Source organism: Macaca mulatta, chromosome 1, assembly GCF_049350105.2.
Source record: "Macaca mulatta isolate MMU2019108-1 chromosome 1, T2T-MMU8v2.0, whole genome shotgun sequence".
Classification (NCBI taxonomy): domain Eukaryota; kingdom Metazoa; phylum Chordata; class Mammalia; order Primates; family Cercopithecidae; genus Macaca; species Macaca mulatta.
In genome coordinates, this window is record NC_133406.1 from 84,461,822 (window position 1) to 84,487,286 (window position 25,465).

Here is a 25,465-nt window from a genome sequence, read left to right on the forward strand (position 1 = left end):
GACACAAAAGGACAAATGTTGTATGACTCCACTTATCCCAAGTACTGAAAATAGGCAAATTCACAAAGACAGAAAAGTAGATTAATGGTTGTAGGGGCCTAGGAGAGAGGGGAGAGGGATTATTTAAGGGTAGAGTTTCAGTTTGAGAAAATGAAAACGTTCTGGAGACGGATGGTGGTGATGGCTGTGTGACAGTGTGAATGGATGTAATGACACTGAACTGTGCACTTAAAATGGTTAAAATGGTGAATTTTATGTTATGTACACTTTGCTACATTTAAAAAAAAACTCGTTTTTTCTCTTTGGAAATATGAATGTATAATCTCTTCCACAAACAAACTGTGGGCACATGCATATGACCAGTGTCTTCTATTCTCTTCCCAGCCTCAGCTCATGAGGCTTCAGATGAGAGAGGCAGGAGCCATGCTGGGATGGGGCCTGACTGGGGGGGCTCTGCACGCACAGTGAGCAGGCATTCTAAAATCAGCCCCAGAAAATCCCCCAAATGCAGCACAGAACGCCTTAGCCCGGCCTGAGTCAACAGCAGGAAGGGGAGGGCCCAGAATGAGCAGCCGCATCCCCTCCCCTGAAATTTGCAAAATAGTATTTTGGCTAGTGCATTTGGCCCAATATAGAGCAGAGCAAAAAATTTTTACGGAGGAACACTGAAAAGAGACTGCTAGTCCTAAGACTGAGGTCTTTAGAAAAACTTTGTTCTCTGACCAATTTCAACTTTCCCTAATAAATAACAATGCTATAATGCCGAGCAGTCTACCATGCCACCTTAGCAGCTGTGCTCTGCTCCCAAATGTTCTGTTTATGTCTCCCCATCGTGTCACTGTGATGGGTTCAATTTTAAACTACCCCAAGCTAATAGCAAATCCCCCAGAGCTCTGGAAGCAGCTCTGTGTTGCGTGGGTCCTAATCATGAAGGTGGGTTCAGTGGTCACCCAGGGCCCACCTGGAGTCTGTAGCACTCTTTTTCCTCTGGGCTCCCAGGTACCTGCTGAACTCCAAATGGGTGCCTACCAAGGACCAGTGAAGAAAAGTTAAGAGCCCCAGAAAAACAAAGATAAAATGCCTGGGAGGGAATCAGTATTTATCAAGGGCCTACTACATGCAAGGTGCCATGCATTTATTTTTCCTGGAGTCTTCGAAACCCTGTAACTTTCAAGTTTTATACATGAGGAAATGGAAGAAATTCAGCAATATGTCCAAGGAGCAGAGCTAGGGTTCAACTCTAAGTCATCTGACTCCAAAGCTTATACTCTTTCCATTACACTAGGCTGCCTCTCAAGATCATGTGGGTTTTTTTTTTTTTTTTTTTTTTCCTGGTTCTTGTTTTTTATAATCCTGCTTGCCTGGCTTTTAAACTTCTCCAGCTTTTCCACAGGCCCTAGCCCAACTTTCCATTTGGGTAAAAAGAACATCATCCCAGCTGCTATGTCCCAAGTCACATGAAATGGCGGGAACAGATTTCATAAACACAAGTTCAAAAGCCCCTTTAAATAGGAAAGTAGAAATTATTTTTCAGGGGGTAAGCTTCTAAAGAAAGCATTCCCATTCTGCAGCCCTGGACTTCTTAACATAAACCACCAGGTCCAATTCTCACCCTACACTGCCATAGAACAGCTGAGGCTAAACTTGGGCTCCAAAGCCTCTGTCTTCCGCCAGAGAGCCTGGCAGTCTGTGTCAAAAGTGTGCTGGCTATTTCTGAGCCGGCCACTAAAAGGTAAAGCCACCCCCAAGTCACCACTCAGTTTAGTCCCAAGAATGAGAGCTGAAGGTAGCATGTCACTAAGGGGATTTATTCTTCAAATGTAGAATTGTTAGTGCTCAATATATAAATACTCAGGTTGGAAGAATAGGCCAACTTCTTTAAAAAAAGAAAAGGGAGGCCGGGCGCAGTGGCTCACGCCTGTAATCCCAGCACTTTGGAAGGCCAAGACGGGTGGATCACGAGGTCAGGAGATTGAGACCACCCCGGCTAACATGGTGAAACCCCGTCTCTACTAAAAATACAAAAATTAGCCAGGCGCAGTGGCGGGCGCCTGTAGTCCCAGCTACACCGGAGGCTGAGGCAGGAGAATGGCCTGAACTCGGGAGGCGGAGCTTGCAGTGAGTGGATATGGCGCCACTGTACTCCAGCCTGGGTGACAGAGCGAGACTCCGTCTCAAAAAAAGAAAAGGGTAAAAAACTCCCCATGCAACTGTGAATATACTCTCATTTCTCCTTCTTCTCCTTTCCTGACAAGAGCGCACAATCAGCAGACAACAAAATCTCAACATCTGGCTCCTAAGTCCACAGCTTTTAGCTTTTTCCTGGGCCTGGGAACTCTTGCCTCAAACAAATCCCGGATGAACTGCTTCAAGTGTGATGGTAATAAAGTTCGGTTGCTCAGGAAGCAAGGCAGGCATGTGAGTCCTGGCTTGGGTGCTGCTGTCCTCCAGGGTGGTCCAGAAGCCTTCAAAGGTAGCACATTACAAGAGTCACTTCTGGTCAACTTCGGTGAGCAGACAGCACCCAGCTCTGCTTTCTCAGGAGCAGGACTGCAGTTTCTGTTGGGAATAGTGACAGCCAAAAGCTCAGAAGAAGAACACACAAGACACTGAGCTGAGATCTCTTCGGGCTTCTGGAAGCAGTCAGACCCTCCACCATTCCCTTCCTTTCCCTAGCTGGTCTAAACTGCTGTCCAGCGATGCTGGGCAGCTCTTTGCACACAGATATTAGGAAAACCCCTGCCTAAGAGTCATTGCTTTAGAATTTAATTTCTAGACTTTAGAACCACTTCCTATTGGGTCTGTAGCGATCACTGCCTGTCCCCCGACCGACATGTTTTGTAAGCAATCTAATTTATGGTATGCTCAGTATATTCTTCATATACACAGACACATACAACTGAAAACAAAAGTTTCACACAACAGTACTTAACATTTCTTTGTGCAATGAATTCTGTTATTTTCTATTCTACTCTATCATATTCTATTTTATTAAAGCATATTGGTTGTAACCATCTAAATTGATCCCCATTTGAAGATCACAATCTGTACTTTTAAAACTGCTACAGTCATAGGAGCCAGTCCCACGTTTTTGAATTATAGCCCTGTGCTGACACCATGGGTCAGAGAGGTGATTTGTACCTTATTCCCCTTTCCTGGATAACTCAAGTTTACTCAAAAAGCTCCACATCAACGCTTTTAAAAAAGAATTCAAATGATCCATGCGGCCCCACCCACAATGGGTTCTCACAGCACACCTTGTCTTCAGACATAGCTCTGAAAGAACTCAACTCTGCATTCACAGAACCATTGCTAATAACTTTTAAGAGGTGTCAGAGGACTAAAGATGGGTAACTATTTGCCTAACATTTTGCCAAATTGGATTCTGAAAGCTTCAGACTGGTAAACATAGGGCTGGATTACTGAACAAGTGATTTGTGAGCATTTACAGGGAAAGGTAGAAATCACTAAAAGTCTACATGGGTTCATTAAGAAAAAGTCTCAACAAACCAATATCATTTCTTCTTTTGATGCAGGCTACAAAATCAGGAAGAATGCCATAGAGAATGTGTTCACATTTCACCAAGGTGCATGAAAAGATAGAAAAAGAAAATATGTGTCCAAGTATGGTTGAACAGTTTTGAAGCTGTTAAAACAATTGTACCCCTAGAGGCTATTGATAACAGACCCTTAAGAACATTGGAAATTGCTTTTATTAGGACCCTAGAAGGTTCTTTCCTGAGTCTGATCCTAGTCAAACTTTCTATGACTTCTTTAATTAGTGATAGCAACATTACCAATTGGTATGGCGTGTCCTCAATTTTAACTGATCAACTGATGAACTGGGCACCCACAGAGCACTGTGCAGTTTTATCAGGTACTTTTACACATCTTATCTCATTTGAGCCTCCAAGTCAGGGAGCCAGGTATTATTATATTCATTTTGTAGTAAAGAAACTCAGGCTCAGCCATCAATGTTTCGTAACCTCAGCAATATGAACATTTTCAACTGGGTAATTCTCTGCCATCCTGTGCACTGGAGGATGTCGGCAGCATCCCTGGCCTCTACCCACTATGTGCTGGGAGCACCACCCTTACAGTTGTGACAACCAAAAATGTCTCCAGACATTGCCAAACATCCCCTAACAGCCAAAATCACTCCTGGTTGAAAACCACTGGGTAAATCAAACTTTGATCTGGCTCGATCAAGGTCCACAGTTAAAAAGTTACCAGGACAGTATTTGAATTTAGGTCTCCTCATTTTTCCAACTCTTTCAAAAAGCTGGAAGGGGTCAGGCACCATGGCTCACACCTATAATCCCAGCACTCAGGGGAGCCAAGGTGGGTGGATCACCTGGGGTCAAGAGTTTGAGACCCGCCTGGGCAACATGATGAAACCCCATCTCCACCAAAAATACAAAAAATTAGCCAGGTGTGGTGATGCACACCTGTAGTCCCAGCTACTTGGGAGGCTGAGGCAGGAGAATTGCTTGAACCCGGGAGGCGGAGGTTGCAGTGAGCCGAGATTGTGCCACTGCACTCCAGCCTGGGCGACAGAGGGAGACTCTGTCTCAATAAGTAAGTAAATAAATAAATAAATACATACATAAATACATAAATAAATAAAAGCTGGGAGAAGATAGTGAACAGGATAAATTACAAAAATCAAGAGTCAAAATTATCTTGATTAACATTCTAGGCCAAAACCACTAATAAAAGACTGAAGGTCCATATTTTGGTTTTAAATAAATCAATTGTGCAAAGTGAGATTGGCACTCACGGCATTTTATGGCAGTTAATGTATGGAAGGGTGGGGAAGGGGGATCGGTTAACTTTCAGCCCAGGGAGTGGCAGTCCTGCGTGACTCCACAGACGCCAACACGATCTTGGCTGCACTGACAGGGCAAGCAGTCCAGGCATCTCCCACACTCTCACCCAGGCCAGCTGCCCGAGCATTGACCCCGCCATCCTCTCTCTCTTCTCACACCTGCAGCAGACCTGACACTACCTGTGGGGCCTCCCCCTTCCCCTATAGAACATAGCTCTGCCCCATCCCACTCTGTCCTCTGGCAGCAGCAGCAAGAATCAGTGTGCAGCAGAATTGGAAGACAAATGGCAAGAGGGAAGAGGGGAAGGACAGGAGGGAGGGGATATGGGGGAGAAGACAAGAAGGGAAGTGGATAAATTATGGCAGAGCCCACAATGCCACTGTGAGCCCCCCAAACCCAGGGGGCAAGACAGTAAGATGAGGGAAAAGAGAAGGAAGTGGTGAGGAGGGGGAGGAAACAGATGCAGGGCCAGCAAAGGGAAGAGGAGAAGAAAAAGGCAGAGCAGAGGGAAAAGACTAATTACTCCCAGCCCTCCAATATGCACTTACATGCTGCTGCTTCTTCCATTCAGCTCCTTCCTGCTCCTTGCCCAGGGCATCCAGCTTGGCCTATTAGTCACCCATTAATGCCCCTACCTGGGAATCTCTGGAATTCACTATGCTGGATTAAAACCCTGGCTCTACTAGTCACTAGCTGGGTGAATTTAGACCAATTACTTAATCTCACTAAGCCTTAGTTTCCACATCTGTGAAATGGGGACAATAATATCTATCTCATGGTTTTGATATGGGATTGAGACTTAATTTTAAATATATACACACATATATATACACATAGATATGCGTGTGTGTGTGTGTGTGTGTGTGTGTGTGTCTCTCTCTCTCTCTCAACACAGATGCTTGGCACATATAAGGTGCTCCCTGGTAGCTAGTTTTAGTTATAATGTACATCCCCGGCACATAGATAGTGACTTATTTTACTATCTTGGACACCGGCTTCCACTTCCAACAAAGCCAAAGCTTAGAGAGGAAATGGCACATGCCCGGCCCCTGTATTTTCTACTGTTTCCTGAGAACATCATTTCTAGTTAGAGTATTAATTACTAGCTTGGAGCATTATTAGCTGCTGCTATTTCTCGGGGTCCCCTTGGAGACCAAGCAACTGCTAAGATGGCTGGCCTTCTCCATAGAACTCATAGCTAGCACTAGCAGTGAGGAAACACACACACACACACACACACACACACATACACACACAGTCTTTACATCTGGTTAGGGCTCCGAATATTTCCTGTCTCATCACGCTTACTAAGGCCTGAGAATCTCAGAGCTGACAAACTGCAGAGGTGATGTAGCCTAAGCCATTCCCTGAGGCCTGAGTGTCCTCTGCAGCACCCGACTAGGGGCAGGGGGGTTAGCACAACCTGTCCCCATTCCCAGGAAAAAACCCAGCACACAGATCACACTCAATGATGTCAGCTTCCTACAGAAAGGACAGGTACAGCGTCACTAATTAAAAAGAGGTCACAACCATGAAGTTCATTCATCCAGGCCTCATGGGAACAAATCATATCAGCTACCACCAAACAAACGGATTCATGTTAATTTGGAGGTGTTCTTATCTGAGAGCAATAGGACATAGTTCACCAAAGCAGAAACCTGGGCAAGCGTCAACTAAATGTTGGTAAGTCCAGGAAGAAATCCACTGATTCAGGCTAGGTGCCTGTCACAACTTGGTTAACCTTTCTGAATCTGTCTCCCTCTCTGAAAGATGAAAACAGTAATAGTTGTTGTGAGGAGGGATTAAGATATGATGCATTTAGAGGCACGGTACAGTGTCTGGCAAAGATTTGAGAAACTTTAGGCTCTTTCCCCTTTCTGCACCAATAAGCAAATCTGAAAAGATCATGAATACACAGTGCTGCAAAGTAAGAAATAGAATTTCCCCCTTTAGACAAGAGAGCACTGTGATGCAGACACAGCCCCGGCATCAGCAAGGAAGGCCTTAGTTCTCCTCCTCATCATCCCTGGAGAGATGGGTGTCCAGAGGTCAGGTGAGGGAATCTCTTTGTGCTTGATTCTCCAACTCTGCAAACAATGGCTGGCCATTTCATCTGAGGAATAAGCTGAAATCAAACATACCAGACAGGCGAACTGGGCTTCATGTACTCCCAAACACTCTGATGAGCACTTAAGTCACTTTTCCTCACCATGACTATGGGAGCTAGAGAAGGGAGGCAATTAGTGGTGAAGATACTGGGGACCTGCCCCAGGTGGCATAAGTGAAAGAGACAATTCTCTAGGGTCCTCTGTACCAACCCAGAACTCTCCTAGGAACACCTAGAGCTGGCCCTAGGAACACCACAGTTCTGTGGCCTACCCTGGCAGATGTGCCCTCATATCTGGGTGATAAGGGGTCCCCAAGAGGACCCAAACCCTCTTGGGGCAGCCCTGGTCACAGCCACAATTGGCTGCCCACAGGCTGGGAGTCACTCAACTCAGAGGCAGGGTCCTATGCACTGTGCTCTCCAGACAGATGGAAGGACACTCCCCCGGGGCAGAACACCACTGTAGGCTGAAGGGCAGCTTTGAATCTGTCTGCCAAACCGGTTCAAATCTTGTTTTCTGTCCCCAGAATGTCACCAGTGTAACTGTCAAGGGGCCAAGGGGAATCACCCAAATTGGACAGCACCTTAAGGGCAGAAGCTCTGTTTGGTTTATCTTTTGTTTCCACAGCACCTAGCCTAGTGCCTGGCATAGAATGGATCTTCAGGAAATTTCTGTTCCTGTGAAACATGAGAAAGGTCACAGACTCCTTAAGATCCCTAAAGCAGCTACGACAGCTCATTTCTGAACTGACCAGAGCTGACCTTAGAGGCCAAAAGGGCAGGGCTAGGGATGCTGACTGCTGGGGTGATGAGAAACATCTCTTAAATCAGAGTATGGAGGCACTGAGCCAATTAGAGAAGGACCAACCTTTCAGAATAGTAAGACTGGAAAGTGTGTGCCTTCACGTTTCATTTTGCCTCTCCCAGACTAAACCAACTAAACCAATTCTGGAAAAGACAGAGGCCACGGTGACAGGTATTGTTCACTTATATATGAATGAGTCATTACTAAGTCATCAGAGGCTGGAGAAATATGGAAGACTCTTTTCCCCAGGTTGACTAGGAAGAGGACAGGCATGATCTGCAGGAGGTTATGGAAAGCAGCATCCCAAATGGGGCAGCCCTACCTGCTCCAGGCCACTGGGCTAGAGCTCGGCTCTGCACCTGGCCTCTTATCCCATCCTGCTGACTGCATTCACACAGATCTGCTGATAGTCTCCAGACAGGGCTAGCTCTGCTACCCTGGTCATATCTCAAGCTGGTACCCTCTCCAACCTGTTGCACACATTTGCTTAAAATTAAGAGGGCTGAGCTGGGCAGTGCAAGAAAGAACTAGAAAGCCAGTCTCACCTGGAAACTACCAACTGCTGGGAAGAATACAGGGAAGAGCTGGCAGGCAAGAACAATGCCTTAAGTTTTCTCTTGGTTCCTTGAACTCTCCACGGCCCTCTGGCCTCCTCTCACCCCCACTACCTCTCATAAGGAAGCAGCCCTGGCTTTCTAGTATGCTGATAATAAGGTACTATCAGGCCATCTGAGAAAAGTCTCATCTAGAAGGAAAGGACTCAGTGGGCCATCTGTTCTGTAGGAAGGCTTAAGGCAATGCCTCCTGGTCACAGCAACAATGCTATAGAGAAAGGAAAGGTGCAAGGGCAGGACAGAGACTGGAGGATGATCTCTGAGGATCTCTGCACCGCCAAGCACCCTCCGGGCTGCTGACGACACTCTTAGATTCCCCAGTGTGTTATCCTATACTACAGCAGTATAGATTACAGCAGTTAAGAGCCCAGATAGTGCAGCCAGGCAGGTCTGGGCTCTAAACTGTGTTCACATACTAAAATTTTCTCAGACAACTGAGAAGTCATTTAACACCTCTGGGTCTCAGTTTCCTCATCTGCAAAATAGATGTATTAATAGCACTTACCTCACAGGGTCATTAGTAGGATTAAACAAGCCAAAATATTCAAACCACTTAGAACAATGCCTGGAGCATATTAAGCATTCAGTGAACATTAGTCAGTATCATCTTTACTGTCAGCTTTTTGAGAATAGTCCTTTCTGGGATATTCTCCATAGCACCCAGTACAGCAGAGCTTCATTAATTAAAAAAGAAAGAAAGAAAAACAAACACTAAGCTACTGTATTAGTCAGGGTTCTCTAGAAGGACAGAACTAATAGGATAAGTACATATATAAAGGGGAGTTTATTCAGTATTAACTCACATGATCACAGGTCCCACAACAGGCTGCCTGCAAGCTGAGGAGCAAGGAGAGCTGGTCCAAGTCCCAAAACTGAAGAACTTTAGAGTCTGATGTTCAAGGGGAGGAAGGATCCAGCATGGGAGAAAGATGTAGGCTGGGAGGCTTGGCCAGTGTAGTCTTTTCACGTTTTCTTGCCTGCTTTATTTTCTAACTATGCTGGCAGCTAATTAGATAGTGCCCACCCAGATTAAGGGTGGGTCTGCCTTTCCCAGCCCACTGACTCAAATGTTAATCTCCTTTAGTAACACCCTCACAGACACACCCAGCATCAATACTTTGCAACTGGCTGGACGCAGTGGCTTATGCCTGTAATCCCAGCACTTTGGGAGGCTGAAGCAGGCTAATCACAAGCTCAGGAGATCGAGACCATCCTGGCCAACATCCTGGCCTATCTCTACTAAAATACAAAAAATTAGCCAGGCGTGGTGGCACACAGCTGTAGTCCCAGCTACTTGGGAGGCTGAGACAGAGGAATCGTTTGAATCTGGGAGGCGGAGGTTGCAGTGAGCCCAAATTGTGCCATGGCACTCCAGCCTGGCAAGAGAGCAAGACTCTGTCTTAAAACAAAAACAAAAACAAAAAAACCCAGAACTTTGCAGCCTTAAATCCAATCAATTTGATGCTCAGTATTAACCATCACAGCTATTAATATGATTTACTATATATGCAAGGCACTTTACCCACATTGCTCAGTTCCCACATACACCCAATGCCGAAAGTGTTTTCACAGAAAATAAATACATTGCCTAGAATGATACTAGTGCCATTGGCCAGGCTAGGATTGAAACTCAGCCTCTGACTCCAGAGCCTGCTTCTTCTTCCCAAAGGCTACATTGCCTGCCTGCAGAACACCACCTTCTGAGCCCCTCTACACTTATCAGAATGAGAAGGAAGTGGGACGCAAACAAAATTCAATCAAGGAAGAGAATACAAAAAGAGACGCTGGGAAGCTCAGAAGAAATTCACCACCTTGTCAAGGGCTGTGTCTTTTTCTGGATCTGGGTTTGTCATCTTTTGCAGCTTTTGCTTTGACTCTGGACATTAGATTACATAGAGCACTACATGGAGCACACAGTGCCTTCAATGAGAAACCAGCAAGCAGTCAGTCTGAAATTGTTTCTACAGACATAGACAAGACTTCTCACAATGTCCCAGCTACCTGATGACACTGATTCTTTATGCTAACACACCTCCAGGAACTTCAAATGCTTTTGGCACTCTGACCAGAAGCCAGCCACGCAGGGTGTGTGTGAGCTGCAGCGAGGCTCCCTGCTATATAAGCCCAGAACTTCAGCTTTTGGAAGAAGTATCATTTCAACAGAACAGAAAGTGACACCCCAACAGGAGAATTCCTACAAACTCTTAAGTGTGCTAACATCTTCCTAACAACAGTCCTACTTAAAAACTTCACTTTACCCATTTTCTCCAAGGACTTAATCTCTTAAGCTCCACAGATCCATGGAGCCACACAGCAAACTGCCAGCACACAGGGAGTAGGAGGGGTGGGACAGTCTTCCCGAATTCTGCTGCCGACTGTGCCTGAAATGAGTACACACACTTCAGGGGCGCTCACTAACCCACCCAGTTGTGACTGCAGATGTCATGATGACTGAATCCTTCTGACTCCTTGTCAGCATCCAGTGCTCCCTAATTCTGCAGAATAACTGGTACCAAATAGCCATTTCCTGCTCACCCGTGGCTCCCTTAACAGAAAACTCCCTCCTCCTTTCTCCCCTAAGTCCCATGCACACACAGGGGATCAGAAAAGACAGGAAATACTTGCCTAAGACCAGAGAAAATGCCAGGGAAGAGAAAGAGACAAGAAAATTCCACCAGATCTGTGTTGAGCAGGCACATGATTCCCCCAAGAGAAAAGTTCAACCTGCCCGGCGCGGTGGCTCACGCCTGGAATCCCAGCACTTTGGGAGGCTGAGGTGGATGGATCACTTGAGGTCTAGAGTTCAAGACCAGCCTGGCCAACATGGCAAAACCCCATCTCCACTAAAAAATACAAAAATTAGCCAGGCGTGGTGGTGGACGCCTATAATCTCAGCTACTCGGGAGGCTGAGGCAGGAGAATCGCTTGAACCCAAGAGGCGAAATTTGCAGTGAGCCAACATCACGCCACTGCACTCCAGCCCGGGCGACACAGTGAGACTCCCTCTCGGGAAAAAAAAAAGAGAAAATTCAACTTGACGGCTAGCCCTATTTCATCATAGTGAGATACAGAAAAACGATTCCCTTCTGCAGGGCTGCCTATCCTCCTCTGATGGCCTCATTGTGGCTACCTGGTTACAAAGGCAGGCAACAACTGGCTCTAAGCCTAGAGAGAGATGACCAAAGTTGACTACGCTCGCACAGTAAGGGACTAGATTTAGTCCAATCATTCGGCTCCAAGAAATGCACGAAATACAACTACTGGTATTCTCTTTATTCGGCAGATGGCAATGAAGACCCATTGGGAGGGTGCCTTCCCATTTTGTCAGTCTAGGACCCGAGTGGAGCCCCAACTGGGAAGCCTGGGGCAGTGTGCTAAACCAGTAGCCAACAGATACTGCATTCCAATAGTGGCTTCTTGGACCCCTGGCATTTTTTGTTTTTACCTTTAACTGTTCCTTGCCTAAGCTCCCTCCAACCTCAAGGAGCTAAGAGAATTTCATTCCTTTCTAATTAAATATTTTTTCCTCCAATAGATAATCCACACTGACCCTATCGAGGGAAAATCTGAGCTGGTGTAACTGCAGGAGGTGGTTTATTTTCATAACAGTAAAATAAACTAAATATGCCCTGTGTTTCAGAAGCTTAAACACTTAGCTCTGACAAGAACCCAAGATTCCGCTTTGCCTGCCAAGGGCTAAGTGTGTATGCTGAAGCGAGAGAAAGTGATTATGAGGAAAAATGGGGAATGTCTCAGTGGGTAAAGAAAAAAAAGTGCAAGATATTATTAGAAAAACCTAATTGCACACACAGTCCTATCCCTTATGCAGGGGAAAGACCAAGTATCAGCACCCTGGGTGTGAAAGCCTGCACCAGGGGACCCGGGGGAACCAGGCCTGCCTCCATTTCTCGCTCGACTTGTTCACAATTAAAGGACGGCGCTGGAGTTCCTCCGCCCTCAGCTCAGGCCCGGTTCCCACCGCCCGACGCTCGCTGGTCGAGGCGGGGGCGCCGCGCGGGGATTTCGGGCAGGGCGATGGAGCAGGGCCTGCTCTACAGGGGGCTTTTCCTCGCCGCGGTTTCTTCCCCAGTCGCTGCCCGGCCCCCACCTCCTCTCTCCTCCAGCGCGCGCCCGGCCCGCCGCCCACGCGCGGAAGCCCGCGGCGGGGAGGGGGCTCTCCCGGCATGCTCGGCGGCGGCGCCCGTCACGTGATGGGGAGGTGGCCGCCCCTGCCGGCTCCGCCAGCGCCGGCGGCCCAGCAGCAGAGGCAGCAGCGGGTCTTGAAATGCTGTCTTGCACGGCTGGCTTGCGCCCCCCAGGCGGGAAAGACAAGGGGGCTGCTGTTGCTACTTACGAAAAGAATCTCAGCGCTGCTGGCTGCCAGCTCCCGGCTTGGGATCAAGGATGTGTTTCAGTCTGGGTTTCCTCATTTGTAAAATGGGTATACTTTTTGTAGAGTTGAACTGTAGGTCAGGAGGCTCCCAAATCCTGTCTTCCCTCGTCCCCCTCATCCCCAAGAGTAACAACTTTTGATTAATTAATTTTGTTTAAGAGCTAATTTAAAAAAAAAATCATTTCTTTGGATGACACTGCCCAACTCCACGGACAGCTTGCGGAGCATAGCGGTTCTGCCCGAAACCCATCCGCCCAAGGCTTTTATTTTCCTAGATCTCAAACAGTGAGAGCGTCGGACTCTAAATACTGTTTGTTTAGACCCCTGAAAATTTTTGATAATTCAATCTTAATCTGAATTCCGTTTACCTTTACAGTATGAAAAAAGGGTGACTACAAAACTAATAAACATGAATAGTAAAAGCACTTCAGAAAAATGTTTAGCATGCCATAAAATACCAATTACAAAGCATTGTTAACTCTCAATAATTAGACCTCCGATATAATTATACGTGACCAAGAAAGTAATAACACTACTTATCTTTAAAGACGTTAATATAACCAAGGCTACCCACATTCCAACAGGTATCATAACTGCTCAACTTGAGAATTCCCTGTAAAAAACTTCTTGTGTGTGCTAATGAAGATGTGTGAGAATGGAGAAGAACTCAGCTAGTTTATTTCATGGACATTTATGAAAAACTGAATTGAGCGGGCAGCAATGAAAATTGTCATTCTGGGTAATGCAATATTTTTCCACTCTGGGGAAATGAAAAAGATGTGACAAAAGCAGTGGAGATAAAAGTGACACTGGGAAAGGCAGTTTACAGTGGCTTGAAATAAAGCAGTGCATCATTCTGCCAACTTTACAGCCAAGCTTTTTTCAGAGATCATTGGCTACTTAAACAGTAAGTAATGGACGTTCAACAGTGCTGTGCCCAGTGTAAAACTAAGAGGCTTTTATCTCTGCCGATGACATGAGAAATCCTGTGACTACACACAGCCTCAACTTCATTTGAAATCTTGAGCTGGAATGACCTTTCTTAAAGTCAGAGGCTCCTTTGCACAGTGGAACAAACTCCTCATAAAATTTAGAACTTGAAAGAAGTATTGACAAAAGCTTGTACTTTTTAAAAGAATCACAGCATTGTTCTTGCTTGGCCAAATGTATTAAATGTTCAAAGATGAATTCCAGAAGAGGTAGGAGATAAGAACAGCATCAGTAACTGGGATAAAATCAGAAGGGCGTAAGAAAAGTTATAGGTCAGTTACTCAAGGGCTCCCTACATTCAGGCCACTCTCCCACACAGCAAAATCATCCTAACATTATGTAAAATATTTAGGTGCTAATTCCTTTATCCCTCATTTCACATTTTTCCATAAACATTCTGATGGCCAGAGGAAGAGAGGAGAGTCCAGAAACAAAACTGATGTCGATCAGGCGCAGTGGCTCACGCCTGTAATCCCAGCACTTTGGAAGGCCCAAGGCATTTAGGTCACCTGAGGTCAGGAGTTCGAGACCAGCCTGACCAACATGGAGAAACCATCTCTGCTAAAAATACAAAATGAGCCGGGCGTGATGGTGCACGCCTGTAATCCCAGCTACTCGGGAGGCTGAGGCAGGAGAATCGCTTGAACCTGGAAGGCGGAGGTTGCGCCATTGCACTCCAGCCTGGGCAACAAGAGCAAAACGCCATCTCAAAAAAAAAACCAAAAAAACAAAAAAAAACTGATGTCAAAGCTTCTGATTTTCTCCCTCCTTCCCCAAGCTTCCTGGGTCAAATCCAAATATGCAGAAGTGCCTATGGGCACATACAGGCCTGAATACCTTCAATTTCCCACCAAGGAGACTTGTATCTGTGACTGCCTCCACCCCATTCCAGGAGGCTAGGCTGGCCTTGTCCACAGCTGGAGGTTGCAGACATCCCCTCTCCAACTATATCAACTTATACTGCACATTTTCTCCTGACTCCTGAGGAAAGATCTTGGAGGCCCGAATCATTTATTAAGACTCCCTGTCAGGCAGGTCATTTGAGGAATTAGAAACTCTGAAGTCCCTGGGAACTGAAGCAAAGCCTCTTAGCCACGCAAGCCCAGAGTGCTGGGAAAGCACTTGTAGAGCCATCAGAAGGGATTTCCCCCCGCATCTTCCACCTCCCAAGCATCCATATGTTCACATAAACATCAACCCAACCAGTTTGTTGCCTCTTGTTCCAAGCTGTTAAAGGGCTGGGAGAGGAGGCTGAGGGTCAGCAGGCAGAGGCTAATATCTGCTGGGAATTGCCAGAAAGATGATCCCCCTTCCTGTGAGGTGAAGGTCAAAGTCACTTGAATCCCATTTCCACTCCACAAACCTGTAAGAGTTCAATTGTTTCAAAGGCAGTATGAAATTTAGAAAGATTAAAGTGATGGGAAAGAATGTGGTACCACAAAGTAGAACTCAATCCTGGAAAATAACAAATGGTAAAACAATAAATAAAAATACCTGATAGTGAAACCCATTGGGCTGGACAGTGGTTTCCTCCAAGTTAAGTACAAGAGACTTCCTTTTACCCATTTCCATACCTAGGGTCCTTGACAGAAAACTTTCTAGAATGTGGGTTTTCTGAACTAAGAGGGACTTCAGAGATCAACAAGTTTTTGGGTTCTAAACCTGAAGACCGTGGGCTAGGATCTAGACAGGCTTCTTGTTATCAATGTCCTGAAAGTGCAAAATGGCCTGTGAAATGTGCTTCTCTCTGGAAAGAGGGTGTGTGGCTTTCTACCACTTTCCAAAATGGCATAAGACCCAAAAGGGGTTAAAAACCACTGATTCGGTCCAGCTCTTGGATTTCACAGATAAGGCCCAGAAAACTCAATTGAGTGCTCCAAGTGACAGGGCAAATTATATGTCACCTTCTAAAGCTGGTTGGGGCCTGTGGGAGGAGGAGGAGAATACCACTCGAGCTAACAGGTCTTTTCCATTTCTAATTACAAGGATTCCATGAAGTTTCCAGCCGCCAGTCTGGCTTTCTGGGCCTGGGTGTGTCAGATGCCACTCTGCTGCCGAGGTATACAGATGGCCAGGGGACTGGGGTGGCTGGATATGGCCAGCAGCCAGCTGGCTAGCATCCAGGCATCAGCTCTCAGCCAAATTGCTTCCTGGGGGCTCAAAAAGGGGTTTCCAAAAAGTCCAGTCCACAGAATGAGGCACAGTTCAATCCTCTAGGGACTCATCACTAAGGGTGGTTGCATAAGAAAAACTACGAAAAACCATCACCCTCCAGTACCATATGGGCTCTATTTCCAGGTCAGCGCAATTAAGAACAATTTCACAAGGCAAAAAAGGGACCTAGTAGAATAATTCGGAATAAAAACATCATTGCCAAATAAAGTACACTTGTATTTTCTTTTTTCTTTTTTCTTTTTTTTTTTTTTTTTTGAGATGGAGTTTCGCTTTTTTGCCCAGGCTGGAGTGCAGTGGTGCCATCTTGGCTCACCGCAACCTCTGCCTCTCGGTTTCAAGCAATTCTTCTGCCTCAGTCTCCCAAGTAGCTGGGATTACAGGCACCCGCTACCACACCTGGCTGCTTTTTGTATTTTTAGTAGAGACGGGGTTTCACCACGTTGGCCAGGCTAGTTTCAATCTCTTGACCTCAGGTGATCCACCTGCCGTGGCTTCCCAAAGTGCTGGGATTACAGATGTGAGCCACCGCGCCCAGCCAATAAAGTACAATTTTAAGAGAAAAACATGGAATGGAAAAATATTTGTACATTAAGTAACTGATAGCTTAAAAAATACTATCAACATGTTCGGGCAGTGGTGGCTCAATGGGGATAAATAAGCAGCGTACACATGAGTAATTAAAGGCCATCATCACAAGGAAACATGTAGAGTCCCTCTTGAAAACTAAAGAATTACAAATTATAACTTTAAGGGACAGTAAGACAATATCAAACTACAAACAAAATCCAGTGGTCGTAGGGAAACTGCAGCACTTAGACTTTGCAGATGACCCCGTAAATAGGCTCAGTCTTTCGGGAGAGTAGCGTGGGAAGATGAAATATGCTATACATCATTCTTGGTATTGGACATTGCCCCAGCAGTATCACTGAGGGGAACACTTCCCAAGGAAGTCACTAAAGGGAGAAAGAAAAGAGGTCGTTTTAACAAAAATGCTCATGCCTGCATATGGCAATAGCTGCAACAAAATATGGAAACTACCCACCCAAAGGTAGAAGTGAGATGACGTAAATGGTGTAGTGGCTGAAAGTTCACACTCAGGAATCAGACCACACAGTTCATTACTATATACTCTGTGCTTCAGTTCCTCATCTGAAAATGGGTCGCCACGAGGATTACAAGAAATAGTCAATGTAAGACACTTAGAACAAGGACTGGCACATCATGAGGACTTGATAAAAGTTAGCTGCAATTATTCATTTAAAATGGCAAGCAGGTGACCTGCATCAATACATGAAAATGAAAATATAAAATGACGTTAAAACAATAAAAGATAAAACTAGTACAACCAGACTGCAATTATGTAAAACAAAATTAGGTAGTCGAAGACCAAATTGGATTTACAAAGATTGTAAATACCTAGAATGAGTTAAATCATTCATTTAGTCGTGGTTATCATTATTTAGTTATGGTTATCATTAGCTTCTTTCTCTGTAATGTTTAAGTTTTTGTTAAAAACCAAAAAGAACAAAGAAAAAATAAATCAAACCTGCCTCAAGCTGTTGGCAGAATGAGGTAGGGAACAGTTCAAGGGACCTAATTGAGACCCACCCAAATGCATGCTCCTTGGAGCTACTCCCAGAGTCAATACTAATTGTTATAAGCCACTCCCATGCTAGAGGCTGACTTAGGCACGAGTATATGAGACATTCTGGTCAATGAGACACAGGGGATATCTGCTGGGAGCCTTCTGAGAAAGATGTCTCGGCCTTAGACACCATGAAGAGCCATCCCCACTTTTTCCTCCAAGGGATATTATCATGTCCACACAGGACAGAGGCCCTGCAGCACCCATCCAGAAACCATGAGGAAAGATGAGTCAACACGTTGTGGGACAGAGCAGAGAGAGACAGACAGAGGACACAGGTCTTTCAGTAACTCTGCTGTGCTGATGAATTAACCAATGCTAAAACTGCCTATGCTGGGACTTGTTGATTAAAGTGAAATAATGTGTTTTATTTATTATTCAACTCTACTGGGTTGCAGTTTTCTGATACTTGCTGCTGACAGCATCTTAAGTCATGAGGCAGGGAGCCTGAGCAGCTTTCTATTGGAGGCCTGGCAGACCATGCTGCCTTAGGCCAGGATTCTGCCAGGCCCCTCACTGTATTCCATGCTGAGGGAGAGCCTAAGGGAAGTGGAAGAAGACACTAGTATCTCCATCCCCACTGAACACGAGCTACACCAGGCCTCAGAACAACTCCATATGGCACAGCAAGCAGGTGGCAGCAGTGGGCAGCAGAGCCCCAGACGTCTGGCCCCTTAATAGGAGATCTCCAGAGGCCTCTGGGCCACCAGCTCTTTCCTTTCTGGATTCACCCATTTCACAAAGGCTGTGACAAAACTGCCCTCCGGGTTAGGGCTGCCAGAAAAAGTACAGGATGCCCAGTTAAGTTTGGATTTTTAGATAAACAACGAGTGACTTTTTAGCATGAGTATGTCCCCTGCCTTTATTCTGGCTGCACCCCCTCCCTGGCGAGGCTAGGAACATCCAGAAATAAAGATGGCCTCCCCTGCCCTGGGCTGCCTATCTGGGCTGCCATGGGTGTGTCTGGCCCAGTGGTAGGAGGATGTCCAGTGTCTGCCCTCTCCAGGTCTCCGATGGGTCTAGGAATGTCTGATGTGCATTTTATAGTAACAGACAAGCAGTGGCTAACACTAAAAATGTATGGGTGGGGTGGGCATCACTGCGGTCCTGGGACACTTGGAAACTATGCAGCAGGCTGTGGAGGGGACTAGGGTAGAGGCAGGCACAGTGGCTTCTGACATCCAACTTTCCCCCAACAAGAACTTCCTAGATAAAGCAGAAGACGTGATATTTCCCTGACCCTCCTCTGTCTAAATATGAAACTTCTACGACTAGGGACCAACGATGAGAAGCGGCAGGGGCAGGGCCTAGCCCTCACCTGTCCCTGTCTACAGGCCCACCTGACCTGCAATTAGGTTTCCTCACTGTCATTCTCCCTTGGGCCATGTCTTACGGCATGATACTCCTGCCCAAAGACAGTGCTTAACTTGCAGCACTATCTTCCCACTTGAAAAGAGTCCCTTAATAAAGCTCACTAATGAGAGCAGAGCCTGGTTTCTTGGAACCTTGCTTTATGGTTCCCTGTCTAGTATCCTGACAGCATCCTGCCTGGAGCCAGCACTAGCTCATAACTGCCTGGGAAGAAATCACTCCCCAATGGGAAGATTCACGACCCACCCACCACAAAATTCAGCCACATACCAGTACCACATTCCCTGCCCCTGTCTCCTCTCCCCTGACTCACGGCCTCCTCCAGAAGGTGCCATGCTAACAAGTAGCATTGGAAAAGAAGTCTGGGGTGGGGCAGCTGGTGATTGGCTGGTGATCATGTCCCTCAGAAGAACAGAAAGGGGGACACAAATGGAAGCACTTGTGTTCATGGTGAGCCATTTTAACTAGTTATTTCTTTTTAGAAACTGGGAGACAGAAAATAAACAGAAACTGCAGGTAGCAATGAAGTAAGCAAGTAGGGCCAGCTACCTAAGTTTCAGGGTCCAGTGCAAAGTAAAAATGTAGCACCCTTGTTCAAAAAACAGGAAAAAAGTGCCATAAAAGGTACTAAAATAAACTGTTTCCTTCCTTTCTTCAGCAGGGTTTCTCTCAATTTGATACAGTGTTTCGTATTTGCTATTTAATGAGTGCAGAGTCTCACAGGACTCTGGGAGCCCGCCCCTTGACTCTGGCCACTCTGTCTACTGCGTTCCTCTACCCGGCGGCCAGGCCAGGAGCAGAGAGGTCTCCTCTTTCCACACACCTGCCTGGGCAGACCCAAAGTGATTGAACACTCCGTGCTGGGACACCCACGGTATTTGGATCCGGAGTGAGCTGAATTCTCACGGAGTTGCCTACTTTTTGGCCCTGCCAGCCTGGGGTGGGGATGGCCACCACACCCTACCTTGGGACACCAGTGACGTGAACGCTGTCCCTCCCTGAACCTTCACCCAGGCCCCTGATGGGACCAGAAGAGTCAGTAGTTGCCAGGGGTGGGGAGAAGCAAGCCAGGTGGGGCTGGAGCCCAGGGAATTCATGCTTCATTGTCTTACTGGACTTCACTTACAAAACACCAACTCAAAGAATTATCACGAATTTCAAGGCAGCAATGGCCAGGCATTCAACCCCAAAAGCGGGGCCCGTCTGAGCATGCGGCCGGTGCAACTGCATTCATGAAGCCGGCCCCACAGGTAATAGTGCTTATTAAGAGACATCTTATTAAGACATTCTTATTAAGAAAAAGTGAAAACAAAACCGAACAAAATGCACAAGATTCTCCAATTAACTGTGAGTGCTCATCAATTGGGTGCTCATAAATAGGACCAAAAAAATGAAACTTCTTCACTTAAAAAAATTAGGCCAACACCCTGTCCAAGCTGACAGGACATTTCTTAGCCTAACATCGTCTACCTCCTTCCTACTCCACCTCCCCAAAGTCCTTTAACTCCAGTTCGATGTCCTCTTGAGATGTTGCCAAGATAAGTAATTCCTTGCGGTGGTTCCTAACCAGATGCAGTACCTGCCTCCAGCCCTAGAGGGTGTTTTGAAAGAGTGTGTGTGTGTGTGTGTCTGTGTGTGTGTGTATGGTGTGTATGTTGCACAATGGCAAATAGTTCTCCAGGGCCCAGATGCTCAGTGTCCTTCAGTGTGCTGGACAGTCCCAAACAATGGGGATCGTCTTACCCAAAATGACAATCATGGGCTGTTTGAAAAAACTGCCCAGGGAAATTGCAAGGAACCAATGCTTAAATGGAAACCTCCCAACCCGGACCTCCCATCATTTGTCATGGCGATGACCAGTGCTGAACAGAAGTTCCTCAGGAATGTTGCCCATCCCCATCCCCTCTGGAGTTTGAGCTGAACCCACTAGGGTGTCTGCTCATACTTAGCATCCCTCACCACCACGTCCATCCCTGACCCAGAGACTCCATGTTAAAAGGCAAAAGGGGGAAGAGGAGGGGCTTCCCTGTGGGCTGGTACCATGTTGGTCCCCAGCTCAGCTAGTGGGAAGCTCACTAGGGTGAGGCTGGGCATTTGCCTGGACATCTTTATTCTCCTCCCCCTTCTACAAAAGGCCTCCCTGCGGGGAAGGTTTTCTCTCTCTCAGAAGGCGTCCCTCACTCTGGCCCCAGAGCTCCGGGAGAAGGGCTTCAGGAAATGTTCTCCCCGGTGGTGTACAGTAAGCCGCGAGGGTGGAAACTTAGCAAGAGTGAGATAACAGTCTTAGTTTTATATATAGCACCTGTGTCTTCCGGAGACCTCAGAGCATAGGATAAGGACAGGGTTTCAACCACCTTCCCACCGTACTAGAGATGGGCAGGGCTCACTGTGAGGCAACCCTCTCGCTGAGTCCTGCTGCTGCCCCCTGTCCTGGCAGCCCAGACCCCCTTCCTGGGAACTGGCAGGCCCTTGTGAGGTCCATAGCCATCTGGCTCTCCAGGCTTCGTGGTCACTGCAAGGACAGTCCTGATCCTAGGATATGTGAAGGGTAAGTGGGTGTTCACAGTTACTCCAACTGAATGGACAACTGACAAGGTGAAGAAAGCCGAGGCTGTGTGCGCCACCAACAAAGGGCCTCCTTTACTCAAATTCCCAGAGCCTGGGCACTTGCAAACACTCCCTACACAGCTGTATGCAACGTGCCCATTTTACAGCCAGGAAACAAAGGCGTTGAAGGGAAGGTTGAAGGGAAGGTCACGGTGAAGGGAGCAGTCGGCTGGAAGGAAGTGAGCTGGTGTTGCCCTGGCCCTGCACTCCCCAGACGGCCTGTGACCTTGTTCAGGACCATCTGTTCTGGCCCTGAGCATTCAGGCTCCTCTTACATTATCTGGTCCTGTGTGTCCTACTTAAGCACCCAGAAGGGCAATATCGCCCTCCGAAGGAGAAAATAACAATACAGATTGCAGGTGTGAAAATATTAGTGTCCCGGGGCATCACGGAGCGCCCTGAGTGTCTGCTGGGGGAGGGAGGAAACACACAACTCAGATTAGGCAGCTATCAGCAAACCACAGAATGGTCAGTAACACTCATGCAGCTGCACACAGCTTCCACTGCAGGGGTGCATGCATGTGCACACCCACACATATCTACACACCCACATATCTACACCCATACACGCATGCATGCACATACACACACATACACTGCACACTTACCCATATACACACATGCATGCACACACAAACACACACGTGCATATGTGCAAATACACACACACATATATACACACACACATACACACACACTCATGCTCTGCTAAGACACCAGAGGTGAGGTGATTCTGGACCCAGCTGGCTGTTCGACCTCTTCATGTCTCTAGAATGCCCCCGTTCCCGGTTCCCAGATGGCTACTAATTCTGCCTTCCTTTGAGTTGCTGCCTATGTCCCATTCCTCCCACTCCCACATTTACACTGGCTCCCTACACACCATGCGGCAAAACAGTTCAGAAATAGAGTGGAAACCAGGTTTGGAGAGAACACATTATTGGGGAGGGAAGTGGCAAACAATTGCTATTTTTATTTCTGTTTTTCTAAGGCCTCTGTGCCCCCTCTGTCAAGGGGCGACAAGGACAGCGTCCTCCCCACAGGTTTCCGGTGTCATCCCGTTTTAGATCCACTGTAGCCAGGCACCCTCTCTATCTCCTAACCCCAGGGCCAGGGCCAGGGCCAGAGTCGTGGTCTGGAGGAGTTTCTAACAAAGAGAATGCTCCTTGGTGTTTAAAGGAATGTGTTTGGGGTTTCTAAAATCATCCAGAATGTTCTCAGTCGCTACTGTTGGCATCTCTTCTCAGACACAGCCCCATAAATTCAGAGTTCATGAAGGACACCCTCCTGCTGCTTGACACTTGGCTCAGGCTTTAAAACTATTACAGTGACAGCCAAAGAAAGCATCCTGGGTGTTCAGATAATGATCAGTGTCCTGAACAACTGCCCCTCCTCATAAAACAATCTACCACATCCAGACTGTATTGACTTCAATCAATTCTATCACTCCCACCCCAACATCCTGACTCTTGAAACTGAGGGCTTGTGACCTGGTCCCACAAGGACTTTCTTTAACTTATTCAGATAATTGCTATTTTTAAAAATCTTGACCATCTATGGCAAAGGGCCCTTCTTGAAAGCCAAGCTAGGAGGCTGTCAGAGAGCAGATGATGAGTTGTGTGTGCTTGAACATTTGAGGTATGGGCCTCTGACATCTATGGTACACCTGAGTGCTGCCCCCAAATATTTCCAGTTCTCCTGGGCACATGGTAGGACTCTACTCCCTTGCCCCCTTAAAATTAGGTGAGGACAGCAGACTTGCCTGGCCAATTAAATGTGACCAGAAGTGATAAGTGTTACTTGTCTGGAATGCAGCTTTAGAAGTCAGTATGTGATTCCCCATGTTCTCATTCCCTCTGTACAGTAATCAGCACCATGAGACCACAGCTGACCCAGATCAGGTATGTGGCATGAGTAAGAAATAAACCTTTCTTGTTTTCTGCTGCCAATTCTGGGGCTGTTTGTTACTGCAACATAACCTAGCTCATCCTGACTAACACAACACCTTTGATTTGAAGTAAGAATGACATAGAGAGCTGCTGTGACCCTGGCTTGCTGCTTGAACAGAGGAAACAAGAGAACAGCACTGAAGAGGGAATTAAAGGGTCTACAGAAAACTACCCGCCATCCGCAAGGTTGCCCTGCTTCCTCCTGCTGCCGTGCTCTTGTGCATGCACATTCCTCTACTCCAGATAGTTTTCCTTTTTCTCTGCCTTTTTTGAACTCTCTGGAGTTCAAAATTCAACCCCAGTGGCACCATATCTGAGAATATTTCTCTTCTCCACCACCCTAGGTAGTGTTGGCATCTGTCCTCTGCTGCCAGCAGGAATTGGGACTTCACATTGTAAACATGCTTATTCTCTCCCATAGCACTCACTCATCTAGGAAGACAGTACAGAGTGGTGGGCACAAGAGCAGGCTCTACAGCAGTGCTTTTCAATCAGGGGCGATTCTCCCCACAGGGGACATTTGACAATGTCTGGAGACATCTGGTTGTCACAAATGGGGGGAGGTGCTACTGATCAGAGATACTGCTAAACATCCTACAGTACACAGAGCAGCCCCACACAACCAACAAGTATCTGTCCCTAAATGCCAATGATGAGAAACCCTAAGAATATCTTGGTTCATAGCCTGACTCTTCTATTACTATGATTTTAGACATGTCACTTAACTTCTCCTTCAATACCTACCACATAATAAAAGTATAATAGGTATTAGGTATTACAATCTGCCCCCTCTACTAAACTTCAAATCCCTAAAAAGTAGGAACTAAGCTATGCTTATATATGTATCCCTACTGCCAGAACACCATAAACGTTTGTGAACTCCATGAGTAAAGCATTAGTTCACTCTTTCCTGAAAGCTAGTTAGTCGCAGGTAGTAGATAAAACCCTCTACCTTGTACCAAAAAGACAAGGCCTGTGCGTGCATTCTCTTTAGCAAAACTTCTGCTGGTTTTAATAGAAAGTATTTATTCTAGTTCATTGCAAAGCACAAATGCAAGTATAGTATAGTAACTCTGACCCAGAATATTTAAGAAACCAGAAGATCACAACCATCCTGGAAGAATGTAAGTTCATGGAAATTAAATTTTATAACAATGATGCTATCTAGAGAAGTAACTTGAATCAAAATGAACTAACTACTCACCAATGGCTATAACATATTTTATGTATTCAAACAAACCAAACACAAATATCAGATTTTAATTTGAGTCAGGAATGTAACAAGAGGTTTTTGTATAGCAATATTTTCTGTTTTATTTTTCCCACTCAACATCAATTTTCTAGGTATTACAAGTTTTCTTTCTTTATTAAACCAAGCCATTTGAAACCTTCAAAATGTGCAAGATTTCCTGATTAATACTGTAATACTCTATTGCTTTTATTTTTATGTATTTATTTTTGAGATGGAGTCTCGCTCTGTCGCCCAGGCTGGAGTGCAGTGGCAAGATCTCAGCTCACTGAAACCTCTGCCTCCCAGGTTCAAGTGATTCTCTTGCCTCAGCCTCCTGAGTAGCTGGGACTACAGGTGCCCGTCACAATGCCTGGCTAATTTTTGTATTTTTAGTAGAGATGAGGTTCTGCCAAGTTGGCCAGGCTGGTCTCAAACTCCTGACCTCAGGCGATCCGCCTGCCTCGGCCTCCCAAAGTGCTGGCACTACAGGCGTGAGCCACCGCACCCAGCCCTCTAGTGCTTTTACATGCCATTTTCTGAGCTTATAACATGTTCATACACTTCTAATCAGACAACTTAAAGTAGTGTGGTTGATGTGAAAAATACTAAGAAATCCCAAGTTGCGGCATGCAGTAAAAATGCGTAAGAATAGTTTTGTATATCTCACATAAACCCAAATCATTTTCTGCCAAAAATTGCTCTACCCAAAGTATTTCTGTTCTTCCCATACTCTAAAAAGAGATTTGGTGGCT

The 25,465-nt window shown here is 46.3% G+C and overlaps 1 protein-coding gene across 3 annotated transcripts in view; it reads right to left on the reverse strand.

Moving 5' to 3' along the window:
- The window catches only part of ITPKB (inositol-trisphosphate 3-kinase B), a 107,495-nt gene that overhangs the window by 58,783 nt on the left and 23,247 nt on the right, over nucleotides 1-25,465 (reverse strand). The window contains exon 3 of one of the 3 annotated variants that reach the window (XM_077938797.1): nucleotides 1,790-2,559. The exons of the other annotated variants lie outside the window; for them this stretch is intronic. Coding sequence (XP_077794923.1) covers nucleotides 2,539-2,559 — 21 coding nt within the window. The 3' untranslated portion in view covers nucleotides 1,790-2,538. Of the gene's footprint in view, nucleotides 1-1,789; nucleotides 2,560-25,465 lie in introns of those variants that run through there. 3 annotated transcript variants of the gene reach the window in all.